At 49.1% G+C, this 22773-nt stretch overlaps 10 protein-coding genes across 10 annotated transcripts; 4 read left to right on the forward strand and 6 right to left on the reverse strand.

Moving 5' to 3' along the window:
* Positions 1-1572: 1572 nt before the first annotated feature.
* Positions 1573-3310, reverse strand: F4807DRAFT_440419 (hydroxymethylglutaryl-CoA lyase). The gene is made up of 2 exons (XM_047999296.1): positions 2916-3310; positions 1573-2853 (listed from the first exon to the last, which is right to left on the reverse strand). The coding sequence occupies exons 1-2, from the start codon at positions 3201-3203 to the stop codon at positions 2017-2019; spliced, it is 1125 nt and encodes a 374-aa protein (XP_047850756.1). The 5' UTR covers positions 3204-3310; the 3' UTR covers positions 1573-2016.
* F4807DRAFT_440421 (uncharacterized protein) lies at positions 3293-5084 on the reverse strand. Its single transcript, XM_047999297.1, has 2 exons — positions 4347-5084; positions 3293-4297 (listed from the first exon to the last, which is right to left on the reverse strand). The coding sequence occupies exons 1-2, from the start codon at positions 4595-4597 to the stop codon at positions 3985-3987; spliced, it is 564 nt and encodes a 187-aa protein (XP_047850757.1). The 5' UTR covers positions 4598-5084; the 3' UTR covers positions 3293-3984.
* On the reverse strand, positions 3341-4124 carry F4807DRAFT_241922 (uncharacterized protein). Its single transcript, XM_047994290.1, has one exon. It carries the CDS (start codon positions 3904-3906, stop codon positions 3442-3444), a length of 465 nt encoding a protein of 154 aa, XP_047850758.1. The 5' UTR covers positions 3907-4124; the 3' UTR covers positions 3341-3441.
* Positions 5085-5416: 332 nt separating the features above from the next.
* F4807DRAFT_464000 (P-loop containing nucleoside triphosphate hydrolase protein) lies at positions 5417-7120 on the forward strand (the record flags this gene model as incomplete). Its single annotated transcript, XM_048002059.1, has 4 exons — positions 5417-5600; positions 5663-5880; positions 5932-6257; positions 6310-7120. The coding sequence occupies 4 exons, from the start codon at positions 5417-5419 to the stop codon at positions 7118-7120; spliced, it is 1539 nt and encodes a 512-aa protein (XP_047850759.1).
* Positions 7121-8907: 1787 nt separating this feature from the next.
* F4807DRAFT_440423 (galactose mutarotase-like protein) lies at positions 8908-10953 on the forward strand. Its single transcript, XM_047999298.1, has 2 exons — positions 8908-10328; positions 10387-10953. Exons 1-2 carry the CDS (start codon positions 9470-9472, stop codon positions 10767-10769), a joined length of 1242 nt encoding a protein of 413 aa, XP_047850760.1. The 5' UTR covers positions 8908-9469; the 3' UTR covers positions 10770-10953.
* Positions 10954-11010: 57 nt separating this feature from the next.
* F4807DRAFT_241995 (putative diphthamide synthesis protein-domain-containing protein) lies at positions 11011-12784 on the reverse strand. Its single transcript, XM_047994291.1, has one exon. The coding sequence runs from the start codon at positions 12512-12514 to the stop codon at positions 11165-11167; it is 1350 nt and encodes a 449-aa protein (XP_047850761.1). The 5' UTR covers positions 12515-12784; the 3' UTR covers positions 11011-11164.
* A 7-nt stretch (positions 12785-12791) lies between these two features.
* Positions 12792-15495, reverse strand: F4807DRAFT_440428 (peptide N-acetyl-beta-D-glucosaminyl asparaginase amidase A-domain-containing protein). Its single transcript, XM_047999299.1, has 3 exons — positions 15345-15495; positions 14592-15296; positions 12792-14535 (listed from the first exon to the last, which is right to left on the reverse strand). The coding sequence occupies exons 2-3, from the start codon at positions 15000-15002 to the stop codon at positions 12937-12939; spliced, it is 2010 nt and encodes a 669-aa protein (XP_047850762.1). The 5' UTR covers positions 15003-15296; positions 15345-15495; the 3' UTR covers positions 12792-12936.
* A 254-nt stretch (positions 15496-15749) lies between these two features.
* On the forward strand, positions 15750-16649 carry F4807DRAFT_464004 (kinase-like protein; the record flags this gene model as incomplete). Its single annotated transcript, XM_048002060.1, has 1 exon — positions 15750-16649. The coding sequence occupies one exon, from the start codon at positions 15750-15752 to the stop codon at positions 16647-16649; it is 900 nt and encodes a 299-aa protein (XP_047850763.1).
* A 2187-nt stretch (positions 16650-18836) lies between these two features.
* Positions 18837-19527, forward strand: F4807DRAFT_242108 (uncharacterized protein). The gene is made up of 3 exons (XM_047994292.1): positions 18837-18914; positions 18988-19051; positions 19111-19527. The coding sequence occupies exon 3, from the start codon at positions 19127-19129 to the stop codon at positions 19445-19447; it is 321 nt and encodes a 106-aa protein (XP_047850764.1). The 5' UTR covers positions 18837-18914; positions 18988-19051; positions 19111-19126; the 3' UTR covers positions 19448-19527.
* A 737-nt stretch (positions 19528-20264) lies between these two features.
* On the reverse strand, positions 20265-21637 carry F4807DRAFT_464006 (O-methyl transferase B; the record flags this gene model as incomplete). Its single annotated transcript, XM_048002061.1, has 4 exons — positions 20265-21048; positions 21110-21233; positions 21294-21420; positions 21485-21637. 4 exons carry the CDS (start codon positions 21635-21637, stop codon positions 20265-20267), a joined length of 1188 nt encoding a protein of 395 aa, XP_047850765.1.
* Positions 21638-22773: the final 1136 nt, after the last annotated feature.

The following is a 22773-nucleotide window of genomic DNA, read 5'->3' on the forward strand; positions in this document are numbered from 1 at the left end:
CTCTCTTTATATATAAAACACTACATTTAACGACAATATCTTTCCTTAACGACCATATTTTGAATAAAACCTCGACTAACATGGACAGGATTTCGCCAATTGTGCAAAAGACCACATATATGCGAATATTGAGTTCAACACGTGGACGGGAGCAAATCTCGTCTTATTTCGCAGGGCCTATGAAATCCCCCATGGTCTCATAGGCGTCTTTCCAGTAGAACGCTTGTGAGCTACCTACGCAACACAATACCTAAGTAGAGACCTAAGAAGCACGCTATCTCTCAGTTTCAACTACCCGTTTGGGCCAAATGCGATCATTTTTCCTGTCTGTGTAAACTCTCCTATCTCAGCTTAATATTATTTTCCGCGAATATGTTGTTGTCCTATCCCCTCCTTACTCCCAATTTCGCTGAAAATCTCCTCTCACGTACCATGTTTTGTCCAACACCAACCGTTAGCAGTCTGACGATAGGCAATTAAATACTACGGCCAGGTTAAACAGGGTAGTGTATAAGGCCCTACCTAATCTAAATTATCCAAAGCTGAATGGCGGACCTAGGATATCTCATCTCATAATCATGATACAAGCAAAGACTAGGATTCTTAACACAACCTCTGATATCACGCGGAGTTCGAGGACCTGTAGAAGTTGTAGGATAAACCTAGACTTCACCACGATCTACGTGCAACTGTCCCGGGTCGTCAATCTAAAATGTTTATACCTGTTGTTTAGACGAGACGCCGACGATTGGAAGAACTTGAACCTCCCTCATCGGTTGGCAGACGAAATTGGACGACTGACAAGAATTTCATCAGAAACGACAACTAGTTATGAAAGTAGATGGTGCTGCGGCCAGACCAGGGTCCGGCCATAATAGAAGAACACGGTCCGCCGACCATGAGTACCGCGGAGATGGTCATCAATCACCTTGACAGCCTCCCGAGCCACAAATGCGCCCGCCACCTTTTCTGGGATCATACATAGATTTACCTATCCGCAATAGGGAACACGGAATCCGTCGCGTTGAAGGAATGGCTTGACGAAATCGAGGCACCTATCGCATCGCGTCAAACACTTGGGTCCCTATTTTAGATGCGCCACATCTGGCTATCTACCTGACAATTCGCCTTAATATCTCCCAGGACGGAGCCGCGTAGAGAAAGAGCAGGCGCCAATGAGATTCCCGAATTGCAGAGGATATGGACCGAAATACCAGGAAAGATACCAGGCGACGCCAGCAAAGTCACCATACAAAGTTATTGATGAATATTGGTTTGATGATGAGTCTGGAAGTGAAGAATACACCCCGCACTTCAGTAAGACCTTTGACACAGAGGAAACGTGATATATAACACTAATGCTAGTAATTTTCAAGGCTAGGACTCCTCGCTCATGGGACCTAAGACTAAGATACCGGACTGAGAACGGTGTATGCATACGACTTTAGGTTCGAGGCCTCAAAAAAGGGCGCATGGTGTTATGCGGGAGTCGTAGAATAAAAGCTTGGACGGTATTCCCTTGATGGCTACACATTTGGGCTCTTGTATACACTGAGGGATTTAGGAAGTTGAGATAACAAGAGCTTCTATGCATTCTCGCTGTTTTACGCTCCCAAGGTGAGAAAAGAACAACATAGAAACAGACTAAGTCTCTGTGATTTTTGAATTGAACCACTGTGCTAGAGGGTAGTAGTATTAGCCCTATTTTAACACCTAGGAGCGTTCATGTATACCCTCGAGGTGACTTATACATCGGTTTCAATATTGCGAATTTCTTATAGGCCTGCTGTTTATTGTTCCTTACAGCCATCCATAGCTCTCAAACTTGTTTCACTAGTCTAGTAGGCAACAGTCTAGGCTATAGCTGTGATTTTGTGAAGCTGTACATGGACTACATGCAGTTGAGCTCTTTTCCAGTAGAAAAAGAAATGTCATGTTAACTCATAAGACATATCTCCCTACCACACTAGAAGAAATCCATACGTACGATGTTTATTTCCGTTACAACCTACACAATCACGAGGATCCATCAGCCCCCCTTTTACGAGCCCCCAGCACCGCCTTACCCACAGCCGACTCATTCGGCCTACCCAACTCATCCGAGATCCACTGTCCGATATCCGCCATAGCATCAAGATCGATACCAGTTTCCATGCCCAGGCTCTCGACGAAGTAAACCATGTTCTCCGTCGCCACGTTCCCGGTAGCCCCGGGACTATACGGACAGCCGCCGAGGCCTCCGACGGCACTATCAAACGTCCTGATGCCGTGCTCGAGCGAGATCGCCGTATTAACCAGGGCCTGGCCGTACGTATCGTGGAAATGCATCGCGACATCCTCTTTCCGAATGCCCGCGGCCGCGACGCACCTAAGCAGCTCCTGGGTGCGGGCCGCGGTTCCCATACCCGTCGTGTCGCCGAGCGAGATCTCGTCGGCGCCCATCTCCAGCAGCGACGTCGCGATCTCGGCCACGCGGTGCGGGTCCACGTCGTAGCCCTCGAAGGGGCATCCCAGCACGACGCTGATGTAGGCGCGGGCGCGCAGGCCGAGCGCCTTCGCGGCTTGTATGACGTCGCGGAACCGGTCCAGCGACGTCGCGATGTCCGTGTTCAGGTTCTTCTGCGAGAAGCTCTCGGTCGCGGCCGCGAACACGGCGAGCTCGACCGCCGGCTTGGCGCTGACGCCCTTGAGCGACTCGGCTTGCGTCAGGTAGGTCCCCGGGTGCTGCTGCAGGAGGGCGGAGGCGTTTTCGACGCCCTTTGCGTTGGGCGCGAGGAAGGAGTATGTGATTGGGACCGGAGAGGGGATTTTGTTGGTTAGGATGTGCTCTAGGATTGCGCCGGAGTTGTCCATCTGAGTAATGTAATTCACTGAGTTAGCACCAGAAATGTATTCGCGAACCTAGGGAGACTGACTTGTGGCACCCATTTTGGGGAGACGAAAGACCCGGCTTCTATGAAAGATACTCCCGTCTTCGCTAGCCTTTCGACCAGTTCAATCTTGGTAGCTAGCGGGATCGACTTCTTCTCATTTTGTAGGCCGTCCCTTGGTCCAACTTCTACTATCCTCACTCGGTTGTCGGGGCGGGATGATGCGGCCGGGTTTTTCACGTCGGACGCTGTCGCGAAGCATCGTCGTAAGCGCGAAGCTTGCGGAACAGGCCGCCAGCGGGCCAATCGAATCATGGGGCGCACCGACGCCATCTCCTATTCATTTCGGGAGTTTAAGCTTTGATTGTCCTTTTCATGCTTATAATTGCCGTTTTCTTACATTCTTTGGCTTTCAAATTCCCCTCCAATGCTGCAAGAGGAGCTCGGTTATTAGTGGCTCTAGCCTATAACTGCAACTCGGGATTATGAAGTCATACTTGTCATCACGTGATGGTCGTATCGATGCATTTTTATTGCCTAAAACGAACAATGCAGCAATCCGTTATTCCAATTATTCCTCCTCGCCATCGTCCTCATACTCATACTCGCTTGTTTTTGGCTTAAAGCATCCCATGTAATTATCGGCTAATACTTCGCATACTACCCAAATCCGCCGGCGGTTTGCGATATTCATCAAAGGCCCTGTCAGCTTCTTGCGTGGCCAAATTCTTTCCGCCCACAGGTATATTCCCCTGTAGTGCTCTGGTCGCCGCAACGCGCCTACGCGCATCAGTTCTGGTATCTCGAAGAACCAGGGCATAGTCTTCTTAAGAGCGCTCTTCCAAAAACAATGTTTGTTACGAACAAGGAAATAAACTGTCCAAGAAGCCCTGACTACATCAAGCAATCCCTTGGGGGTTAGTAGATGAAGGATGTTGCAGATAGCGACATGCGGTAGCTTCCTAAAAGGATCATGTCTCACTTTGGAGCTAAGGTCCATGTTGGAAATTGGTTTTTTGAACCGCTCGCCCGCCATAATCGCTCCCACCCGAAACGTTAGCTGAGCTGAACCTGCTGGATCCGCGACGTAAAACTCTTCACCTGTTACGCTTCCCTAGGGCTTTCCTTGTCGGCTATCAGCACCGGTGTAAAGTTCTAACCCGGTAAGGCAGTTCGACAAAGAGGCGAAAGTCGAGTCAAGATCGCATACGTCTACAAGACGAGTTGGATCGTCCGCCTTCGGATGCAGCACTCGCGCGAATATTTCGAAGCATGACCAGTGAAACGGGTGAACGGTCACCCTGTCGTCACTGACTTTGTAGCACTCATATTCGAACTCAGAAGGTACGTCTTCATTTCGTTTATCATCGGGATAGAGCTCGATCACCCCTGGGGCCGTGAGTCTTGCTGAGCCGGATATAATTGTTCTGAATGATTAGCTACCCAGAATATTCATTTAAAGTTGAAGGCACTCACTCGTCTATGTCTGGAATATATCCGATAAAATATATCAATTTGACCCATGCAAGTTTAGAGAATCCACCAAGGATTTTCCAATCATAGCCAATTTCGACTCCGTTGAGGAGAACAGGCGGTTCTTGTTTGTGAATTTGGCGTCTAGTTTTGTAAAGGAAAGTCCCAAACGGAATGCCGCAGATAGCACAATAACACTCTTCCCCGCAAAGAATCGGTTTGTATTGGGGGAGTGCCAGCGCTGAGGAACTCATTGCTACTTTTCAACATGTCAAGTCGGCTTTGGGGGCATCAAACAAGCTATTAGGTAAATCCAATTAGAATGGCGGCATAAGCTCTTGATGGAAAGGATTGCTGAAATAGGTCGTTGTTCCTCGTCTAATGTGCACGTTATAAGCGTATATTGCTGTTCGATACTGGGTGCATGATGAGTAAAGCTTCAGATTGACGAACAGTTGTTCATGAACAGTCTAAATTTATTATACTCTCATTTAGAGAAGATTGGAAGTTATCTGACAAAATGACAAGTAGCTCTTTACCTCTCTGGTATGCACAAACTAATACGATAGGAACGTCCTGAACTCGGTATCAAAGTAGCAACTTCCTTCTGTTGAAGCTTCACTCAACATCTACGAGCTATAGTATTGCATTCCCAAGATACCAGTTAGTTTTGATAGAATATATTATCTTCATACACTATTAATTATGACGGCTTGTTGTTTACTTACTGTTGTATGAAACTTGATAGCTTAATGGACTCAGTTGAACTGTTGAAGCCCCTGAATGAGTTACCCCTATACTCGCACGGACCACCTGTTCCATTACATAATCATGTGACCTTACCAATTGTGGCTGTCATCACCCCCACCTTTTACTGCGCCATCCAGCTTATCGGTAGCTTCTGCAACGGACCCGGTTTTAGGAGCTTCCCTCTGCAATCCAACGTCAACAGTGGCTGGAGCTCGACAACGTTGCTCTATAGCAAATAATAATTGGGCTGCTTCATTAGGAGGAGCAACACTTGAATCCTCAACTACACCTTTGGACCGCCTTCGCTTCCATCTTGGGACACCATGTCCGACCCTCGAGAATCTTCCTCTTACTCCATCGTGCCGAGGATTCGGTACAACACCGTCGGCGGTGTCAATGGACCTTTGGTTATATTAGACAACGTCAAATTCCCTCGTTATAATGAAATCGTAACCCTTACGCTTCCCGATGGAACCGAGAGATCTGGACAAGTCCTCGAGGCCCGAGGTGAGCAATATAAAAGCTAGCTGGGAATCGTTACAGCTCCTAACCATATTTCCGCATCATAGGCAATCGTGCGGTCGTCCAGGTCTTCGAAGGCACGTCAGGTATCGATGTCAAGAAAACAAAAGTCGAATTCACGGGAGAAAGCTTGAAGCTGGGTGTATCCGAAGATATGCTGGGGCGTATCTTCGATGGATCTGGCAGAGCTATCGACAAAGGTCCAAAGGTGCTGGCCGAGGACTATCTCGACATCAACGGCAGCCCTATCAACCCTTACTCAAGAGTACGTGATTCCGAGGCGTAAATCGAGAGAATTTAACTCATTATGAATTAGGTGTACCCCGAAGAAATGATCTCGACCGGTATCTCGACTATCGACACCATGAACTCGATTGCCCGAGGCCAAAAGATCCCAATCTTCTCCGCCGCCGGTTTACCTCACAACGAAATTGCTGCTCAGATTTGCCGACAAGCTGGCTTGGTCAAGCAAAAGGGCGCCACGAACAAGGGTGTGCATGATGACCACGAAGAGAACTTCTCCATCGTGTTCGCCGCCATGGGTGTCAACTTGGAAACTGCCCGGTTCTTCACTCGCGACTTTGAAGAGAACGGCAGCTTGGAACGTGTCACACTCTTCCTCAACCTTGCAAATGACCCTACGTATGACGGTCTTACACTTCTTTTTATGGTATATGCGACTAACGATATATAGGATTGAACGAATCATCACTCCTCGTCTTGCTCTTACAACCGCCGAATACTATGCTTACCAGCTCGAGAAGCACGTCCTGGTCATTCTTACGGATCTCTCCGCATACTGCGATGCTCTCCGAGAAGTTTCTGCTGCCCGAGAAGAAGTGCCTGGTCGACGTGGTTTCCCCGGTTACATGTACACTGATTTGTCCACCATCTACGAACGAGCCGGTCGTGTTGAGGGACGGAACGGTTCCATCACCCAGATTCCTATCTTGACTATGCCAAACGATGATATCACGCATCCTATTCCTGATTTGACGGGTTACATTACCGAGGGCCAGATCTTCGTCGATCGTCAGCTTTACAACCGTGGTATCTACCCGCCCATCAACGTGCTGCCTTCTCTCTCTCGTCTCATGAAGTCTGCTATTGGTGAGGGAATGACCCGAAAGGACCACGGTGATGTGTCCAACCAGCTTTACGCCAAATACGCCATTGGTCGTGATGCGGCGGCTATGAAGGCTGTCGTTGGTGAGGAAGCCTTGTCGGCTGAAGATAAGTTATCCCTTGAATTCTTGGAGAAATTCGAGCGGCAATTCGTCGCTCAGGGCGCATACGAACAAAGAAGTATCTTCGACTCTCTAGATATCGCATGGAGTCTCCTACGTATCTTCCCTAAGGAGCTACTCAACCGTATTCCTGCCAAGATTATCCAGGAATACTACCAACGATCGGCTGCGGACCGAAAGGGTAAGGGCAAGGAGAAGAATGATAAGGGTGTTAAGGACACCGATGGTGCTCAAGAGGAGAACCTTGTCGACGTATAAGCGTGTCGACCAACTGAGGATGAGTATGACGGATGGATGGATGTGTATAGTTTAGTAGTACAGGCGGAGTACAGGTTACTTATCATCAGCATTCAATACAATGATCGTTTCACTGGACTCGGAAGGATCTAATAGCAACATCCCTTCTAAATGTTTCTGAAACAAGAGGCTACTTGTATAAACGAGGAGTCCTTAGCAAACGAAGAACAAGGGTTGAACACAAACCTGACCTCGTCTCCAAGAATACAGCAAATTAGGTATATCAGGATTATAGACTAGCTGGTTAAAGATGACCTCCCTAAGTGTAACAAACAGTTTAGTCTTAATGATAATTACCTAGCAAACGCCTCGAGGTTCTATTTCCGGGAAACTCGGCAACAACTCCACATGGGTCTCACCCGGAGTTCGGTCTTAACGGGTTGGTATTGGTTTATTAGACTATTGTGTAACCAAGGTACCTTACCTGGATATTTGCTATTAGGTCAAAATAAACGATCAAGAGAACCATTCCGTTATCCTTTTCGCCTGTTCTGGACCCCTTTCATCCTATAGAAATCTTGAACTTCTGTATGAAATGAAAGGAGAGAAGAAAATAGGTATCCCTCAAGATCAAAGTGATCATAGGTGACTAGACTAAGCCTCAAGGTATCCCTTACATAGGGCTAAGGTGTGGAATACGCGGTATTCGGCTGATCTGGATCAACTTCATACCATCGAAATATGGTCAGCTGAGGCGGGCCGACGAAATGCGAGAATTATGATGAAAGAGAGACTAAAGAGACTGGACGGCAGAGCGCGGGGAAGCTTTGAAGGATCTAGGTACCCTTGCCAAGCAATTTAAGGCTCGCTGGACCATACTCAAAAGGGGCAAGCTCAGGTAGCATCTACCCCGCACGAGTAGTGGAACCTTAAAAGAACATGGGGAATTCGGTCCTTGACATAATCCTTACAGTTGAGTTTAGAAATCCACCATTCACAGCCAAGTATTCTCCTTCCGCTCTTTTCTCTCCTCATTTTTGTTTTCTCATATTCTTCATATGTCATTTATAAGCGAAGTCAGCAGCTCTGCTAACGACGTCAGCGGCTATTCAAAAAGACCGAGAATAGGGTACGAGGATATCCTAAGATGCGAAGACTTTGATTCATGTACTGTCCGCCGTCGGAATCTTCCACGATCGTGTTTGTACTGAATCTAATGTCGAGTTATGAACGCTTGTGGGAGGAATGTAGGTATATATGCAAGGCACACGAGCATTCTTCGAGGAGGTTGGGGTTTCACAGGATGTCTCTTGCAGCTTAATACTTCACAGCAGTATCCAACGTCATTAACAAAGCCATGGATCTCCAACAAAATCTCCAATGGAGAAATACGATGCCCGGTTGAAGTAGTCTTCAGCCGAACCCGAATCTTTACCTCTTCGGGCTACGAAGCTCCTCTAACCGTAGCTCTGTGAATTTCCCACAAATGTATCTTACTTCACTTTAATCTGAGGATTGGTAGTGATGCGAATTCGAAGAGCTGCGAACTCTCCGGTGCTGTGTTGATCATTTCTTCTCTTGTCTTTACTATGGGCAGCATGGGCAGGGAATCCTTCTCGTAAAAGTACTCGTTCAATGTTGATTGATGCTGTCAAGTAACACAATGTATTGTCTCTATACCGCCTCGTCACCTTTCCGAAGTCGTAACAGGTGCCCTACATTTCAGCCCTTCAGTGGTAGCGATCCGTTCTCGTGGGATCATGGCTACTACCAAAAGCACGAAGCTTGCTTACCTGCACTGTGACCCGCAAACATGCAATGACAAAGAGAGCCAAATGACCTTAAACATTTTCAGCAACCGGACGAATCACGGGCCCTTTCGAATTCCAACTAACTACCAACTTACAGCGGTACATTAGCGACCTGCTGTATTCGTGCCGTTCCACCACATGGTTTTTATGAGGCCGATGCTACGCTGCCTGTTAGTTACGTCGATTACCCCAACTTTTCCAAGGAGCGGAGTAGCTCGACAGGGTAAACAGGGCTAGCAAAGCCGTAGCTGGGGATCGTCCGGGGCTTACATGGTTCAAATGTAGGTGAGATTAATAAATTTCCCTAGCCCTACTCCCTGTCAGAAGACAACGTGATGAATTTGCGTACGTGCTTCCATTGTCCAACCAAATCATGTTTTGCCCGACGGGGGTTTGGGCGTTTGCTTCTTTGATGGCTGAATTCATATAAGTCGCGAATCCTTCCCCGGAAAGATTTTCGATTCTAGCTTGCCTCTCTTCTCCCTCCGTCTACCGTCAATTCCGACGAGCACAAAGCACTAGTGTCAACAAACAAAGCGTGTCTCACTCCCGAGTCAACATGCGTCTGCACACTGGTCTCGCGTCCTTGGGGCTTTTGCTCCCACTTGCTTCAGCTCAGTCTGGGAGCAATTCGTCTACCAACTCTACCGGTGCCGGGCCTGATGAGAACGGCTTGTATTGGATCTATGGCGAGGGTATCACAGCTGCATTTATCACATACGGAGCCTCGGTCTCAAGGCTCTTGATTCACGACAAGTATGGCGTTGAAAGAGATTTAGTAGCTGGGTTCGACAATGCTACAGCTTATACGCTTGATCCTGTCCATCCTCATCTCGGCGGTGTACCGGGTCGATATGCAAACCGTATCCAGAATAGCACCTTTGAGATTGATGGTCAGACCTACCATGTCACTCCCAATGAGAACCCCACTGCACAGGCTCCCGAAGGCGCCGACACATTACATGGCGGCCCCGACGGTTGGGACTACCGGAATTTCACTGTCGTTTCTCATACAAACGACAGTATAACATTTTCCATCGTCGATCCTGATGGCAAAGAGGGGTTTCCCGGAGAGGTTGTTTCTTATATTACTTACACCCTCCGCAACATGACGTGGGATTTGAAGATGGTAGCCCTCGCAACTACGAAGAAAACGCCTATCATGCTTAGCAGCCACGTGTACTGGAACTTGGACGGCTACGCCAACAACGAGACCAACACCGCTCTGAACCACACCTTCTACCTGCCTCACAGTGGCCAGCGAGTCGGTGTAGACAACATCCTAATCCCCACGGGCGATATTGTAGCCAACAAGCAGGGATCCGTCAATGACTTCTGGAGCGCGCCGAAGCAAATCGGAGCTGACCTCCAGAAGCCTGAAGCAGACGGAAATTGCGGTTTCAACTGTACCGGTTATGGTAAATTCCAATCCTGCTGAAAGCAAATATTATCGGAAGACTAATGTGGTTCATTCAGATACTTGCTGGCTCATCAACCGAAGCCAAGACGGCCCCTACGACTGGCACGCGGAAGGCGACTTCGTCGCGCGTCTGCACTCGGAGTGGTCGGGCATCCAAGTGGAAGTGTACACCGACCAGGAAGCCTTCCAGATGTACTCGTGCAACAGCCAAAACGCGACCATGCCCCTCAAGACAACGCAGGGTCTGCACGACAACCCAGACTTCCCGCGCACGATCCCCCAATACGGGTGTCTCGTCATGGAGGTCGAGGACTGGATCGATGCTATCAACCACCCCGAGTGGCAGCGCGAGAAGAAGCAGATCTACGGCCCCGGCGGTGACCCGTACGTCCTGCAGGCTAGCTACGTCTTTAGCATTAACGATACCACGACGTCTTAGGTAGGCGGACGCGGTGCGGGTGGTAATGATAATGGTTGTAGTCAAAGGAGCGGCGGCGCGGTACATAGAAGAGGGAACTTATTTATGGTCCTTAGTGCTGTAATACCTTACCTAGTATTCTTACTGCCGTAGAACTTACATAAAAATTAATTACGGATTGATAATGAATAGCTTCTGCTACTGGCCTTTTTAATGAGTTTCGAATGTTGGATTTCACAATGCCTCTTATAAGAGAGTGAGTGGCTTTTAAACAAGCATTTCTCTACCACATACTTATGACGAGACTCAGAAATATCATGTTCTCTCGCCTCCGTAAATGAAAGGGGCCTTTAAATAAGTAGTAGGTAAATGACATTTGGTTCTTCACTTTACGTTTATATTGTTATATCGAGCTTTCAACTAGAAACCTTTACCTCCCTCGTCCGTCCCAGACCTTCCCTAGCATAATAATCCATAGGATACACGCCGCTCTCCTTCCAGTCCTTGCGCTCATTCAGCGCAACCAGCGCCTCGTAAGGCGTCAACAACGGCCGCGGAAACGCATACCCCCAGTCTATGCTCAGACGCGGGCACGCGACTTGGACCCAGCACCCTACATCAGCCATCATAGCCAGCTTCCCGGGGAATATCTCACTGAGCAGCAAGTTCACGTATGGGATACCTAATTCCTCCAGCTTCTTCTCGATGAGCGCCATGGTATGCGGGTTTCCCTGGCGGCCCAGCGATCCGAGTATCAAACCCCATTTCTTAGCCTTCTTAGCCGTGGCGATGGCCTCGCGGCGCAGGCTCTGCATCTCCTCGTGCCCGTACGTCTCGCGCGTCAGCTTGCGCGAGTATGGATCGTACCTATACGCCGGGATGGCCGGGTTATGAATCATAATGCTCTCGAGGTGAAAACGGCCATCTCCAAGATACAAGATGAAATCGACGTTTTCATCATCCGACAGCCGCGGGGACGTGCACCCCAAAATCTCGCCTTTAGACAAGGGCGCGATCTGCGGGACGAGGACGCCGAAGCCGGCCCTCTCGAGCGCGGCGCGCGCGCCGTGGATCGTGGCGTTGAACTGGATGGTGCCGACGAGGGCGACCCGCTTCGGGGGCGCGAAGCCGCGCTCGAGCGTGGCGAGGAGATGGGACGCGTCGACGCCGATGTCGACGAAGACGTACAGGACCCGGATCTGCGTCACGTCGACGGGGATCAGGCAGCTGTGCGCGTAGTGCACGAGCAGGTCGCACCCCAGCGCCCGCGCCGTGTAGTCGTCGATGCAGCACGCGCCGTAGGTTACGTCCCCCATGATCAGCGTCTCTACTCCCGCGCAGAATTGCGTTAGTATGTCTGAGATTGTCGTCGCGAACATGAGGAGCCCTTCCGGCATTTGTAGGGCTACGCGCTTCGCTCCCGAGGAACGGATCCGGTGGATTGTTTTTGGGATCTCGAAGGAGTAGTTTGCCGGGAGGAGGGAGATGGCCGCTTGCAGCTCCGGGTCGTTGAGGATCTCCGGGGGTACTTGGTTGAGCAGCCGGGGGGCGCGCCGCGGGGGTGCTGCTTGCACGGCGCCGCTTTCTGGTGTTAGGGGGCTGCCATCGTTGCTAGCCCGCGAGGCACCGGCTGCGGCGGCTCTTCGCCCTATGAATCTTTTCTTGGGCTGTTTTAGTGTTGATGAGGGTGCTGCTGGGGGTGGCGCATGGGCCTCTTCGATGTCTGCGGCGATGCCTAGATCGGTTTGCGCCCGATCTTCCTCCATTTCTGATGAGATGAAATGAGATGGTATGCTACGCGGAATAAAAGAGCGACCTTCAGTTTGTAAATCGATTTGTTAAGACCAGTGCTTTCGCCCCTGAAAATGAGATATAAAAGTACCACTGGTTGAAGTATCTAGTGGTACTTTAGAGTTAAGTGAAAAGTGAAAAGTCAGATTTGACGAAATTGTCTCAATACAAGCATATTTCATCATTAGGTAAAACTGGGTAGACGCATACTATCGGTAGCTGAACGTTCACTCAATCAGACTCAACGAAGTCTTTAGGGAATAAAATATTACATCAATTTTCCATGAAGAAATATATATGTATGTATATTAAATCCGCTTGCATATAATTCAGTTCATATCCATATTCACATTACCAATCCTAAAAAATGACACCAACGTCATACTCTAGGCCAGCTCTATTGTACGGCCTTCCCCAACAACAGCACGGAGTTGTTAGTGACCGTATCATTATACGCACTAACCTCTCGGAAGTACAGCTCCGTGCTATGTGGCGTCGCCTCATCATCATCGCCATTCACTCCTCCAAAAGAGAATACCTGGTGCGCCGAACCAACGCCCGTGCTGTAGCTGTTATCAGCCGCCGCCTCGTATAACGCCGACCCGTTCTTCCAGGTGCTCAGCACCGCGCCGGAGAACTGCGATATATCCGTAGCGTCAATTCCCGCGAACGCCTCAAGGCCGGAGGGGAACACAGAATCGCCCCGGACTTCGTGGACTAAACTTTGGTTGAGATCAGCGCGTAGCGTCAAGTTGCCCTCGGGCGAATACGCCGCCGAGCTGCTGCAGTACAGCGGGTAGCTGTAGCTAGCCGAGTAGTTATAGTCGAGCCCCGCGCCTGTGGCCGCGTCGGCGCCCGAGATCCCGAACGTGTTAACGTTATCGAACCCGTAGGCGTAGACGCCGCCGTTGTTCGAGTACGAGAGGGACTGCGTCCACGTCGCCGTGCCCTCGCCGTTCTGCGTCTTGACGTACGAGCTGATGGAGAACGTGCGTGTTACGGCTAGTGTGTAGTCGAGGGTTTCGTTGAAGCCGGTGGAGTTTTGCGTGATCTGTTGAGAGAAGGAGATGCTGGGCTCGCTGGCGGTTGAGTTGCCTAGCGTCCCGGTCGTGATGGAGTCTGCGTCATCGAGCCAAACGAAGATTTTGCCCGTGATGTACCATGAGCTGTCCGTGGTTGAGGAGAGCGTCGCGCTGGATACCCCGTCGTCATCTAGACCGAGGACCTGAATCGTAAAGGTGTGATTGTTTCCGTCGGAGAGAAGCGGTAGCCAAGGGGTAATGTCGATCTCGTGCTCCCTGATGTCAAAAGCTTGAATTCCGACAACTGGCCGGTGCAGTTGAGGGACCACACCACCCGTGTATATGACGGGGAATGGCCAGTCCACTCCGGCAAGCTGGCCATCGATTAGGACCTGGACTTCGCGGAATGGTGAGTAACCGGGGTACACGCCGTATTCGGCATCGAACGTGTTTATCGCGCTCTGCGGCACGTTACTCCACCAAAATTCCTCGTCGCCCTGGCCTTTAACATCTACGGTAAATACGGCGCGGTTTGCATTCCGAGGGAAGCTGACCGTATTAGTCGCATTCTGCTCCGGGTAGGTAAACTGGCTTGGCTGCCCCTCAGAGCCCGTGCGTTCGGAGATAGGGATGATCAGGTCGGCGGGACCTCGACCGCTAGCCGCGACCGAAGAAGACTTCCAATAAGTTGCTGTGAGCGTCGTGTTAAGAATGCCCGTGTAAGTATCATCTACAATGCTTTCAAGGTCGAAAATCAAAGTTTGCGGCTCCTTCCAGAGGGACAAGAATGGAGTTAGATCTTTGAGCCAGGTCCAACGAATGCCGTACGAGGTGGGCTCGGCAGTTGACGTTCTCCACACTTCGGTGTCAGTGAGGTAAAAAATGCCCGTTCGATCATACTGTCGTCCCTTTACCTCCACGGTGAAGTTGATAACGACGTGGTCGAAATCGTAGTCTGGAGGGGTGTAATTGGCTTGTTCATGTTAGAATTTTGAATAATTCGTTCAAGATTCGTCAATTCAACCATACCAACGAAGGGAGCACCATAACTATTCGCGAACGAATGCACCATTAACACTACCGTGTGGGCAACCTCATCTTCAGTTGAAACCGAGATTCCATCTCCAGTGATCGCGGCGCCGTCGCGGAACAGAGCTCCTTGGGGTGTCAACACTGGTTGGGCAACTTGGAAGCATTCCAACGGCGTGGTCGTCGCAGCAGGCGCGTCGTTAGTCGATGAGACACCTACTTCGCCGGCTACGAGATCTTTGAATTTGGCAAAAGGACTGCGCGCTACCTTTGCATCCCTTTCAACGATCTTTTGCGGTGGATATCTCGCGTCGGGATGTGCCACGGACAACCCAACGAGGAGAGTAACCAGCAGTACCCATTTCGTAAACATGGCGCGCACGCGGTCGCTCATGAGGTTTGAGATCGACATTGATTCCTCAATTGCTCAATCAGGTTCCTAGAACGCAGACGGTGACGAGTCGTACGTTCGAAAGAAATAGGATACCGATTCCACCTCGAGCACGACATTTCCCCTGACATGCGCGATACGACCCTTGCCTTGGATATATGCATTCCAGGGATCGCGGGCAAATTGCACGATATCCGGGCTGGGTGCTGATAACGATTGCACGGCAAATCAGCCGAGAATAGAAGGTGATAATGCCAAGATCAATCTTTGCCTAGACCTTTTTAGGGACACGCAGATTCTATTTCTACTTCATCAGTAAGCAGATCGACACGACCTCAAAATTGCTAATACTCATACGAATAGCACATAGTAGTAAATGCATGTCTTCCAATTCTCTTTAAAGAGAGCCGATTATTTACTGGCTGAACCTTTGCTAGCCACTAGGTAGGTAGGTACCCGTGGACCTAAATGTCAATAGTACTCAGGTGCTAACCAACCAGCTTAACTCCCCAAATTTAAGACAAGACGGTTGTTCTCGAACCCTTGTTATTTTTCTGGCATCGTTGGCGGTCTTAGTTGTTATCAAACGACTTATACACACGCTCTTCAATTTTTGAGTATATAAAGACCTACATCTCACCATAAAGAGAAGTGACAAACCACACAAAGGGGCAAAAAACCACTTACGTACCAATAACCAATCACGTTCAATCTTCATAACTACTTTCAACTTCAACAATAACTTTTAGAGAACTGACAATTGTCAAGATGCCGGCCCGTTTCCCCGACACAACCTTTGAGCAGCAAGAGGCTGAGCCCCATATTGAATATGATACGTCTTTGACCGACCAATTCGTTGAAAAGACAGGCGAGGAATACCCATGGGCCATAGCCACCGACTATGTCCTAAAAAGTCGTAGGTACGTTTACGACATGGAAGCCGAAATTGAAAACATTAACTTCGTCGCAGAACACACTTCCCTTCCACTCCCTAAGATTGTTGCGTCTTGGGAACAGGGAACTCGATTTCTCGCTATCGAAGAACGCCTAGAAGGTGAGTCCCTAGACAAAGCTCTACCTAACCTAGCTCGAGGAGACGTCAAGCGTATCGGTGAACAGGTAGGTGAATACCTTCGCCAACTCAAGAACAATACTTCGCCATTGATGGAGATGCTTGATGGGCGTCCAGTTGTAGACCGGCGCCTCTTCAAGCCGTTGCCCGACTCCTATTGGCGGGGCTACTCGGGTTGCGCGACCGACGCCGAGTTGCGTCTGAACCTGTCGCTTGCCATCGACGACAACGTAGATTTGAATACGATGCACCGCTTCATGGCCAAGATGCCGTCTGCCCTCCCCTTTACTTTCTCGCATTCGGACGTTCACGAGGAGAATGTAATGGTCAAGGACGGCAACTTCGTCGGCTTGCTCAACTGGGGGCTAGCCGGTTTTTACCCATCTTGGTGGGAATTCGTCAATAGCTGCGAGCTGTTGAGCGATTACTTCCCGGCCGAACTTGGAGACGAGAACGCGTTGGAGTGGTTTACTATCTACTACGCGATCCGCGAGAGGCCTATGGAGCCTAAGACGATTGCTATGCTAAAGGAATACTTGAACAGAGGTCCTAACGTTACAGGCCTTGCTAAGACTAAATCTCCGGCTGAGATTTAAGGTCTTGCATTGATAATAGACGCTAACATGTAGAAAATACCCGAGTACTGGGTTTAAGTAGTAAGTTAATTGATACTTTGTAACCAAGTTAATGTTTGTATGTCTTTTTGCATTTACCACCTACCAAGCTCGGGAGGTAGGTAGGACTGTCCGTGCTGTGACGAATTTATTTATTGTCCTGATGGGAATAATGCTTTTTATGATTGCTAGGTAGTGCTTGTAGCGGAATTATCCAGCTGTTCCATCAATCATGGGGGGTAACTCTTCTATGCGCTCTCTAACCGCTTGTTTTGGGGGTTTGGAGCGCCTTGAGGGGCGGTTATAGGCAGGACGTGTCATAGGGGCCAATGCTTTGCTATAATAAAGAAGCAATGACCCTTCAAACTCGGGCGGTGGGCTCCGCTGCTATGTTGGCTTAGCGTCGACTTGATTCTCTTGTTCGCTATAATATCCCTTTAACTGGCAGTTGTCAACATCCAGGGATGGCTTTAAAAGCATAAGGCAATGTATCAGGAGCCAGTGTACTTGAAAACGATGCTATGTACCTAGGTATAAATTTATGCTTAACTTCTTTAGTAGGTGCGTGCGCAAGTAGGTCGTTTGTGCTTTGATGTGCCTATACGTAGTCTCGTCGGTTTTAATAAAAAAAAGGAGAGCTATCCGTAGATGTTTGATATCCAGTGAGTTGACTCTCTTGCTCGCTATAACGTAAGACAGTAAGAAAGCCATTGGACTAGCTGTTTTTATGTTTCACTTCGATTGGATTGTCTGGTCAGATGCTGGCGGATATCGCTAGAAATATAATCCATATAAATGAATTTGGGGTACGTATAGGCAGGTACCCATTGACAGTTTCACCGGCTCTCCGACGAGGTCGCATTAAGTGAGACATTCCTGGGTCGATGAACGCGCCAGCTGTTAGATAGCAGGGTGAGCCCAATTATGGCCTGAAAATCATACGAGGGCAGCCTAGCGGCCTAGGTATGCTGCTGTACAATCTCCAATGGACAGAGCTCAATTACATATGTATGTATAATGCATCTGAAAAGTTGGAACCGAGTGAATATCATCCGATTAGGGCATGATTTCCTTCAGAGGAATGTCGTAACTAATATCAAAGCGAAAATACCTACTTCGGGACTTTCAAGTAGGTATGCAATGATGAATATTTGCGTCCGAAGTAAGTGGCACCTTTAATGAGCACTCGGTCGAGTTGATGAACTACCTAGGAAGAGAAGCAAAGAAAATACAATGTTAGTACGAGTAAGAAAGGACTAAACGGTAAATCCGGGGTAGCTAGACCGCTTCAGGGAAAGTGCTTGAATCCGTCAGCGGTTTGTGGGCCTAGCCAGCAAAGAGTGGAGCTCGAATTGGTCCAAATCAGTCCTAAGCAAATCATCGTAGTGGCTTTGACCCACCGAAAATCTGGGGGTGGAGACTTAGCGCGCTGGGGAAGTCCCTTAACGCCCACTTGGTGAGAACGGTCACACGTGGGACATACACTATGATTACCAAATTACCAGACTACCGTCTAGTTAAGAAAGTATAAAAGTTCAATAACCAAACCAGAGTAATTGAAAATTCCAAAACGAAGGAGCTAAAGGTTAGATACTTATAGCCGAGTGACATCACAAACAAGCTGATCGGCAGGTGGTACGTAGTAGGTAATAATACAATAATACCCCAACTCCTTCGTTTGTACCGCCTCCTTGCCTTCCTGGTTCGCAAATCATGCAACATGGCATCCATGCTGATACGACGACTCAGCAACTCAGCTTTCCCGCAACAGAGAGACATAATGGATACTCATGGGCAATGACTGTAGTAGGTAGGGCACCGTCATCCTGTAAAACTGTTCTCCGGCATATCAACCCGGTTCTAGCGAATCGTAACCAACGGCAACCCTCTAATATAGCCGGGATGATTGGTTCTTCGAACTCTGACGCAACGTCGTAGTCGTCTGTTATTGGTTTACCCCGCTTCCTCTCATTACCCTCCACCAGATGGTCAGGTTTTGACTTGGACCAGCGAAAAGGGGGTGGTATCAAGTTGGTCTGCCCTCTGCCCTCCCCTTTAAAAGAGAATGATTCCCTTCCCTGACACAGCCTTCTACACATTACACACATCTAGTCTCTTACCTTGAGCAATCAGCAAGACAACCGCCATCAATACTACCATCACTATAGAGTGATACTACATCAGGTGCATGTCAAGGAACTATCAAACAACAACATAGGACTTCCACAGGCTCAGATTATCGATCTGGTACGACACTCTTCGTATTTCATCTAGATATCGCCTCCCACTCCCCACAACTAACAGAAGTTACATGACTCAGACCTGACAAGACCCCTCCCTCATCAACCAACTTCACCTACCTAGGTACCTACATCATACCTTAGGTAGTCAGTCAGTCTTATACAATACCAAACAAAACTAAAACACACCCTCATCAACAAAGCACACCAAAAAGAACAATGCCCGTCCGCATCCCCAGAGCCCGCTCAACAGAGATCGCGACCTTCGGGTTCGCGGGCGTCGCCGGCTTCGCGCCCTTCTACTTCATGCTGCCGGGGGCCGAGGAGCGGCTGGCGGCGCAGACGACGCGGTGGGCGCCACGCTGGGAGCGCAACATCGGATACTTCGCGCCGCGGGCGCAGCGCATCGCGCAGCGCGTCGAGCCCCGCGTCGAGCGCACCGTCAAGCGGATCGACGACCGCCTGCCCTTGGAGAGGATGGCGAAGACTGTTGATCGCCGGATTAAGCTTGGGATTGAACGGTTTGGGAAGACGGAGTAGTGGTAGGGGTAGGGTTATCGTAGGGTTAGGGTAAGGGATGATGATGATATCCGGGCACGGCTAAGTTGGGTTGGGATGGGAAGGGATGGGATGGATTGTATATAGTTACTTATTGGTTATGAGATACGAAATCAGGCACTTGAAAAAGAATATCTATGAGTTAGCTGTACTTCGTCTGCGTCCGATGAATGTAGGCGAGTACAGGCTTAGCGCTCTGGATGAGTATGAATGACTCGTCCGTTATATCGTAGCATATAATAAAGCTACGAGAGACAACTAACATCTCCATGATTTTGTGATCATATCTGATTTATTATTGGTGTTGAACCTGTGCCCACACCGGCTTCTCCATATGGGTCTGGCTTCAGTCCGATTTCTACCCCTTAATGTATCTATGAAGCATGAACTCCTCCACATTGGGCCTTCCATTATTAGTACGCCAGAAGAACTCCAGCCTATAGTATTCGTCACGACGACTATCTCCAAGTACCTACCCTCTTGACTGCCTACCTTGGAATATGATGGTAGAACAGTCCAACTACGGGAATTATGGAAAATTTCTTAACGGTATGTGATTTAGGAACAGTTATACTTCCTTTCCAGTCAATATATACCTATACAAATTTGCCACCAGAGATGATCACGAAAATACCCCGAATGGCTTTTATTGGCTGAGCTCTTGTGAATGAATGTATAGAGATACGAGTTACTGAAAAGACCAAGAACCGAGGTAGCTATAGTCAATACCTGTTTTCCCTTTCCAAGACGACTTCGCGTCTTCCATTGACAACCCAGCTTTAACAAGACACAACCGTTTCTAGTGTCGGCTAACCGCATTATTCCCACGCGGCAACCGCATCTCCATAACAGTCTCGTGCTCGAGCGCATTATACGTAAAAGTCCGAACCAGCTCGAGCCCAGCGCTCTCAGCAAGGTCGCGCCAATCATCCTCCGTGCGCTCCATGCTCGCGAAGCCACCCATCATAGTCAGATCAATGGAAGCAGCAACATAACCCACATCCGTAGCCGGGAGCATCGCCTCGTCGACCAACAGCACGGAGTCAGGAGCCATGGCCTCGCGCACGCGCTCGAAGATCACCTTGACGCGGTGCGAGGGGTGGTTGTGCGGCACGCCGCGCATGAAGTAGAACTTGGCGCCGCGCACGGGCTGCGGCTCGAAGAAGTCGTACGCCATGTTCTCGACGCCGGGCGTCGGCAGCGCGCGCGCCACCACGTCCGGCAGGTCCTGCAGGATCACGCGCCCCGGCATGTCCGGGTACTTCTCCCGGAACTGCGCGCACTGGTGGCCGATGCCGCCGCCGATGTTGACGTACAGCGGCCGCTGAGGGTCCGTTAGCCCGGCTGCTTCTGAGCGCGCCGGGTACACGGTCAGCCAGGAGAGCTCGGTCTGCCGCCGCAGCGCCATGTACGTGTGGAAGTCGTCCATGGCTTCCGGGAGAGTGGGCATCAATTCGAAGGGTGTTTTTGGCGTGTTCCATGTTTTTTGGAAGACCGTGTGCTTCGGGTCCGTCGTGTTCTGGTACCCGTTCTCCTTGAGGAACTCGGGGATGAACGGGTACTGCTTGGCTACGAAGCCCCAGCTATATACGTGCTTCATGTGAGAAGGATGCGAGTTTCTAGTTTAATAGGACTTGTACGTACAAATGGCTCAGGCCAACTGTGCAGAATTCCTCGGTCAAGTTGTGCGTGATGTTGGTGGCTTCATATTGGTGCGGGCCTACCTCTCGTGCGACGTTGATGGCGTTATAGAACCGTAAGATTCGCTCTGAATAGCTTTGTTAGTTGGTCATGAATATAGAGGTTGGCGTTCTGTAGTTGTGCGGACTCATTAATAGCGGATCGGCCCCTGTCTCCTTGGCAACATCGTCGACCGTCATTGCACCATTGGCCTTGGCTAGGACTTTGAAGATTCCTAAATCGAGGCCTACCTGGATCATGGCCTTCTCTTGCTCCTGCGCTATTGTTAGCTAAAGTGCCACACAATCGCGACGGATCTAACGTTAGAAGGTGTCTCACAATGTGCGCATATCTGTGCATTGTACCGATACTATCTTCCAAGGAGTCAGCCATCCGGCGGAGGGCAACAATAAGATTTCGACGCGTAGCTCTATCGCTCGTCGCTGCCGCCTGCGCGAGGGCCTCTTTATCGAATGTTGCTACTGCTGACATGGTCGCTACCTAGATGGATATGATTGCTTAACTCAGGTCCTGGGTTATATTTCTGCAGTCAATATGGTTCAAGGCAAGATGTTTTACTACCAACAACACCTTGAGTACCTACATACAATCAAGCTCCAGGAGCTCGATCTTATAACCTTGTTAGCATTGATCGAGGAAGGCATTGATTGGTTCTGCATCACGCATGCGCAATAGTCTTAGCTTATAGTGGTCATAAGATACTTACGTATTTGTATATGCTGATTACCGCCTTTCCGGGAATACCCTCTCCCCGGTCCGGACCCTTTCGGTGTCTTGCATGTCAATAGGTTGAAGGTATATAAGGGGATCATTGGTCAGTCCCGCTGTGGCTTGATTATGGGCATCCCTTACTGGCTTCCTTTAGTTACACACGGGAAGCCAGGTACGCACTTAGGTAGAGGTTAATTATTTAGGTCCGGGTTTGCGGACCTTCAGAAGAATCCGCTGCAGTGACCAATCTTCCAATATACTCAAGATACGACGTACGTGGGCTTGGCCATAGTTAGATAGCCTGTCCTTGCTGCGCTTCCTGCTTCTATGCGATGACTTCAAGAAGGACCATCTCCGGACCAAGATTGTCAATATTTCCCAGATCGGCGCTGTACCTCACAGATAAGTCCGACAGTGATTTCATCGCTTTCTGAGCGTTAGTCGACGTTGCAAAATCGTGGTGTTCATGATCGAAGAACAAATCTGCTTTTGGGAGCAGCACGAAAATATAAGCGAAGGAAAATGCCGATGTATGCTTCACCGTTCATCTAAAGAGAATCACGATACTCCCGGGACGCGCAGCACGACTTAGATCCATCCAATATTCATCATGATACATAAAAAAAAAAACTTTTGAAGGCCCAGCCCGAGGTATTGTTGATCGGCTCCTGGCTACTGCGCCCCCGCTATTGGGTATTTCTTTGCCACTCCATTTCAGGCCCCAGAGATTCCATAGTACTGATAGTACTTTTTTTTTTCTTTTCTTTTTTTTTTCTTTTTTTTTTTTTTTTTTTTTTTTTTTTTTTTTTTTTTTTTTTTTTTTTTTTTTTTTTTTTTTTTATTTTAAAAATGTTTTAAAAAAAAAAAAACACCCAAAATATAGGTGGGGATTTTTT

This window comes from Annulohypoxylon truncatum, assembly GCF_022578515.1.
Source record: "Annulohypoxylon truncatum strain CBS 140777 unplaced genomic scaffold F4807scaffold_36, whole genome shotgun sequence".
NCBI classification, from domain to species: Eukaryota; Fungi; Ascomycota; class Sordariomycetes; order Xylariales; family Hypoxylaceae; genus Annulohypoxylon; species Annulohypoxylon truncatum.

Bases quoted from the DNA above. Each gene is read 5' to 3' on its own strand.
- F4807DRAFT_440428 (XM_047999299.1), bottom strand. From the start codon at position 15,002: ATGTCGATCTCAAACCTCATGAGCGACCGCGTGCGCGCCATGTTTACG. The intron at 14,536-14,591 runs GGTATGGTTGAA...TAACATGAACAA, and splicing joins GTTATGGTGCTCCCTTCGTT to GCCAATTACACCCCTCCAGA.
- F4807DRAFT_440419 (XM_047999296.1), bottom strand. From the start codon at position 3,203: ATGGCGTCGGTGCGCCCCATGATTCGATTGGCCCGCTGGCGGCCTGTT. The intron at 2,854-2,915 runs GTCAGTCTCCCT...TACATTACTCAG, and splicing joins CCCCAAAATGGGTGCCACAA to ATGGACAACTCCGGCGCAAT.
- F4807DRAFT_440421 (XM_047999297.1), bottom strand. From the start codon at position 4,597: ATGAGTTCCTCAGCGCTGGCACTCCCCCAATACAAACCGATTCTTTGC. The intron at 4,298-4,346 runs GTGAGTGCCTTC...CTAATCATTCAG, and splicing joins TATATTCCAGACATAGACGA to AACAATTATATCCGGCTCAG.
- F4807DRAFT_241995 (XM_047994291.1), bottom strand. From the start codon at position 12,514: ATGGAGGAAGATCGGGCGCAAACCGATCTAGGCATCGCCGCAGACATC.
- F4807DRAFT_242108 (XM_047994292.1), top strand. From the start codon at position 19,127: ATGCCCGTCCGCATCCCCAGAGCCCGCTCAACAGAGATCGCGACCTTC.
- F4807DRAFT_440423 (XM_047999298.1), top strand. From the start codon at position 9,470: ATGCGTCTGCACACTGGTCTCGCGTCCTTGGGGCTTTTGCTCCCACTT. The intron at 10,329-10,386 runs GTAAATTCCAAT...TGGTTCATTCAG, and splicing joins TTTCAACTGTACCGGTTATG to ATACTTGCTGGCTCATCAAC.
- F4807DRAFT_241922 (XM_047994290.1), bottom strand. From the start codon at position 3,906: ATGGCGGGCGAGCGGTTCAAAAAACCAATTTCCAACATGGACCTTAGC.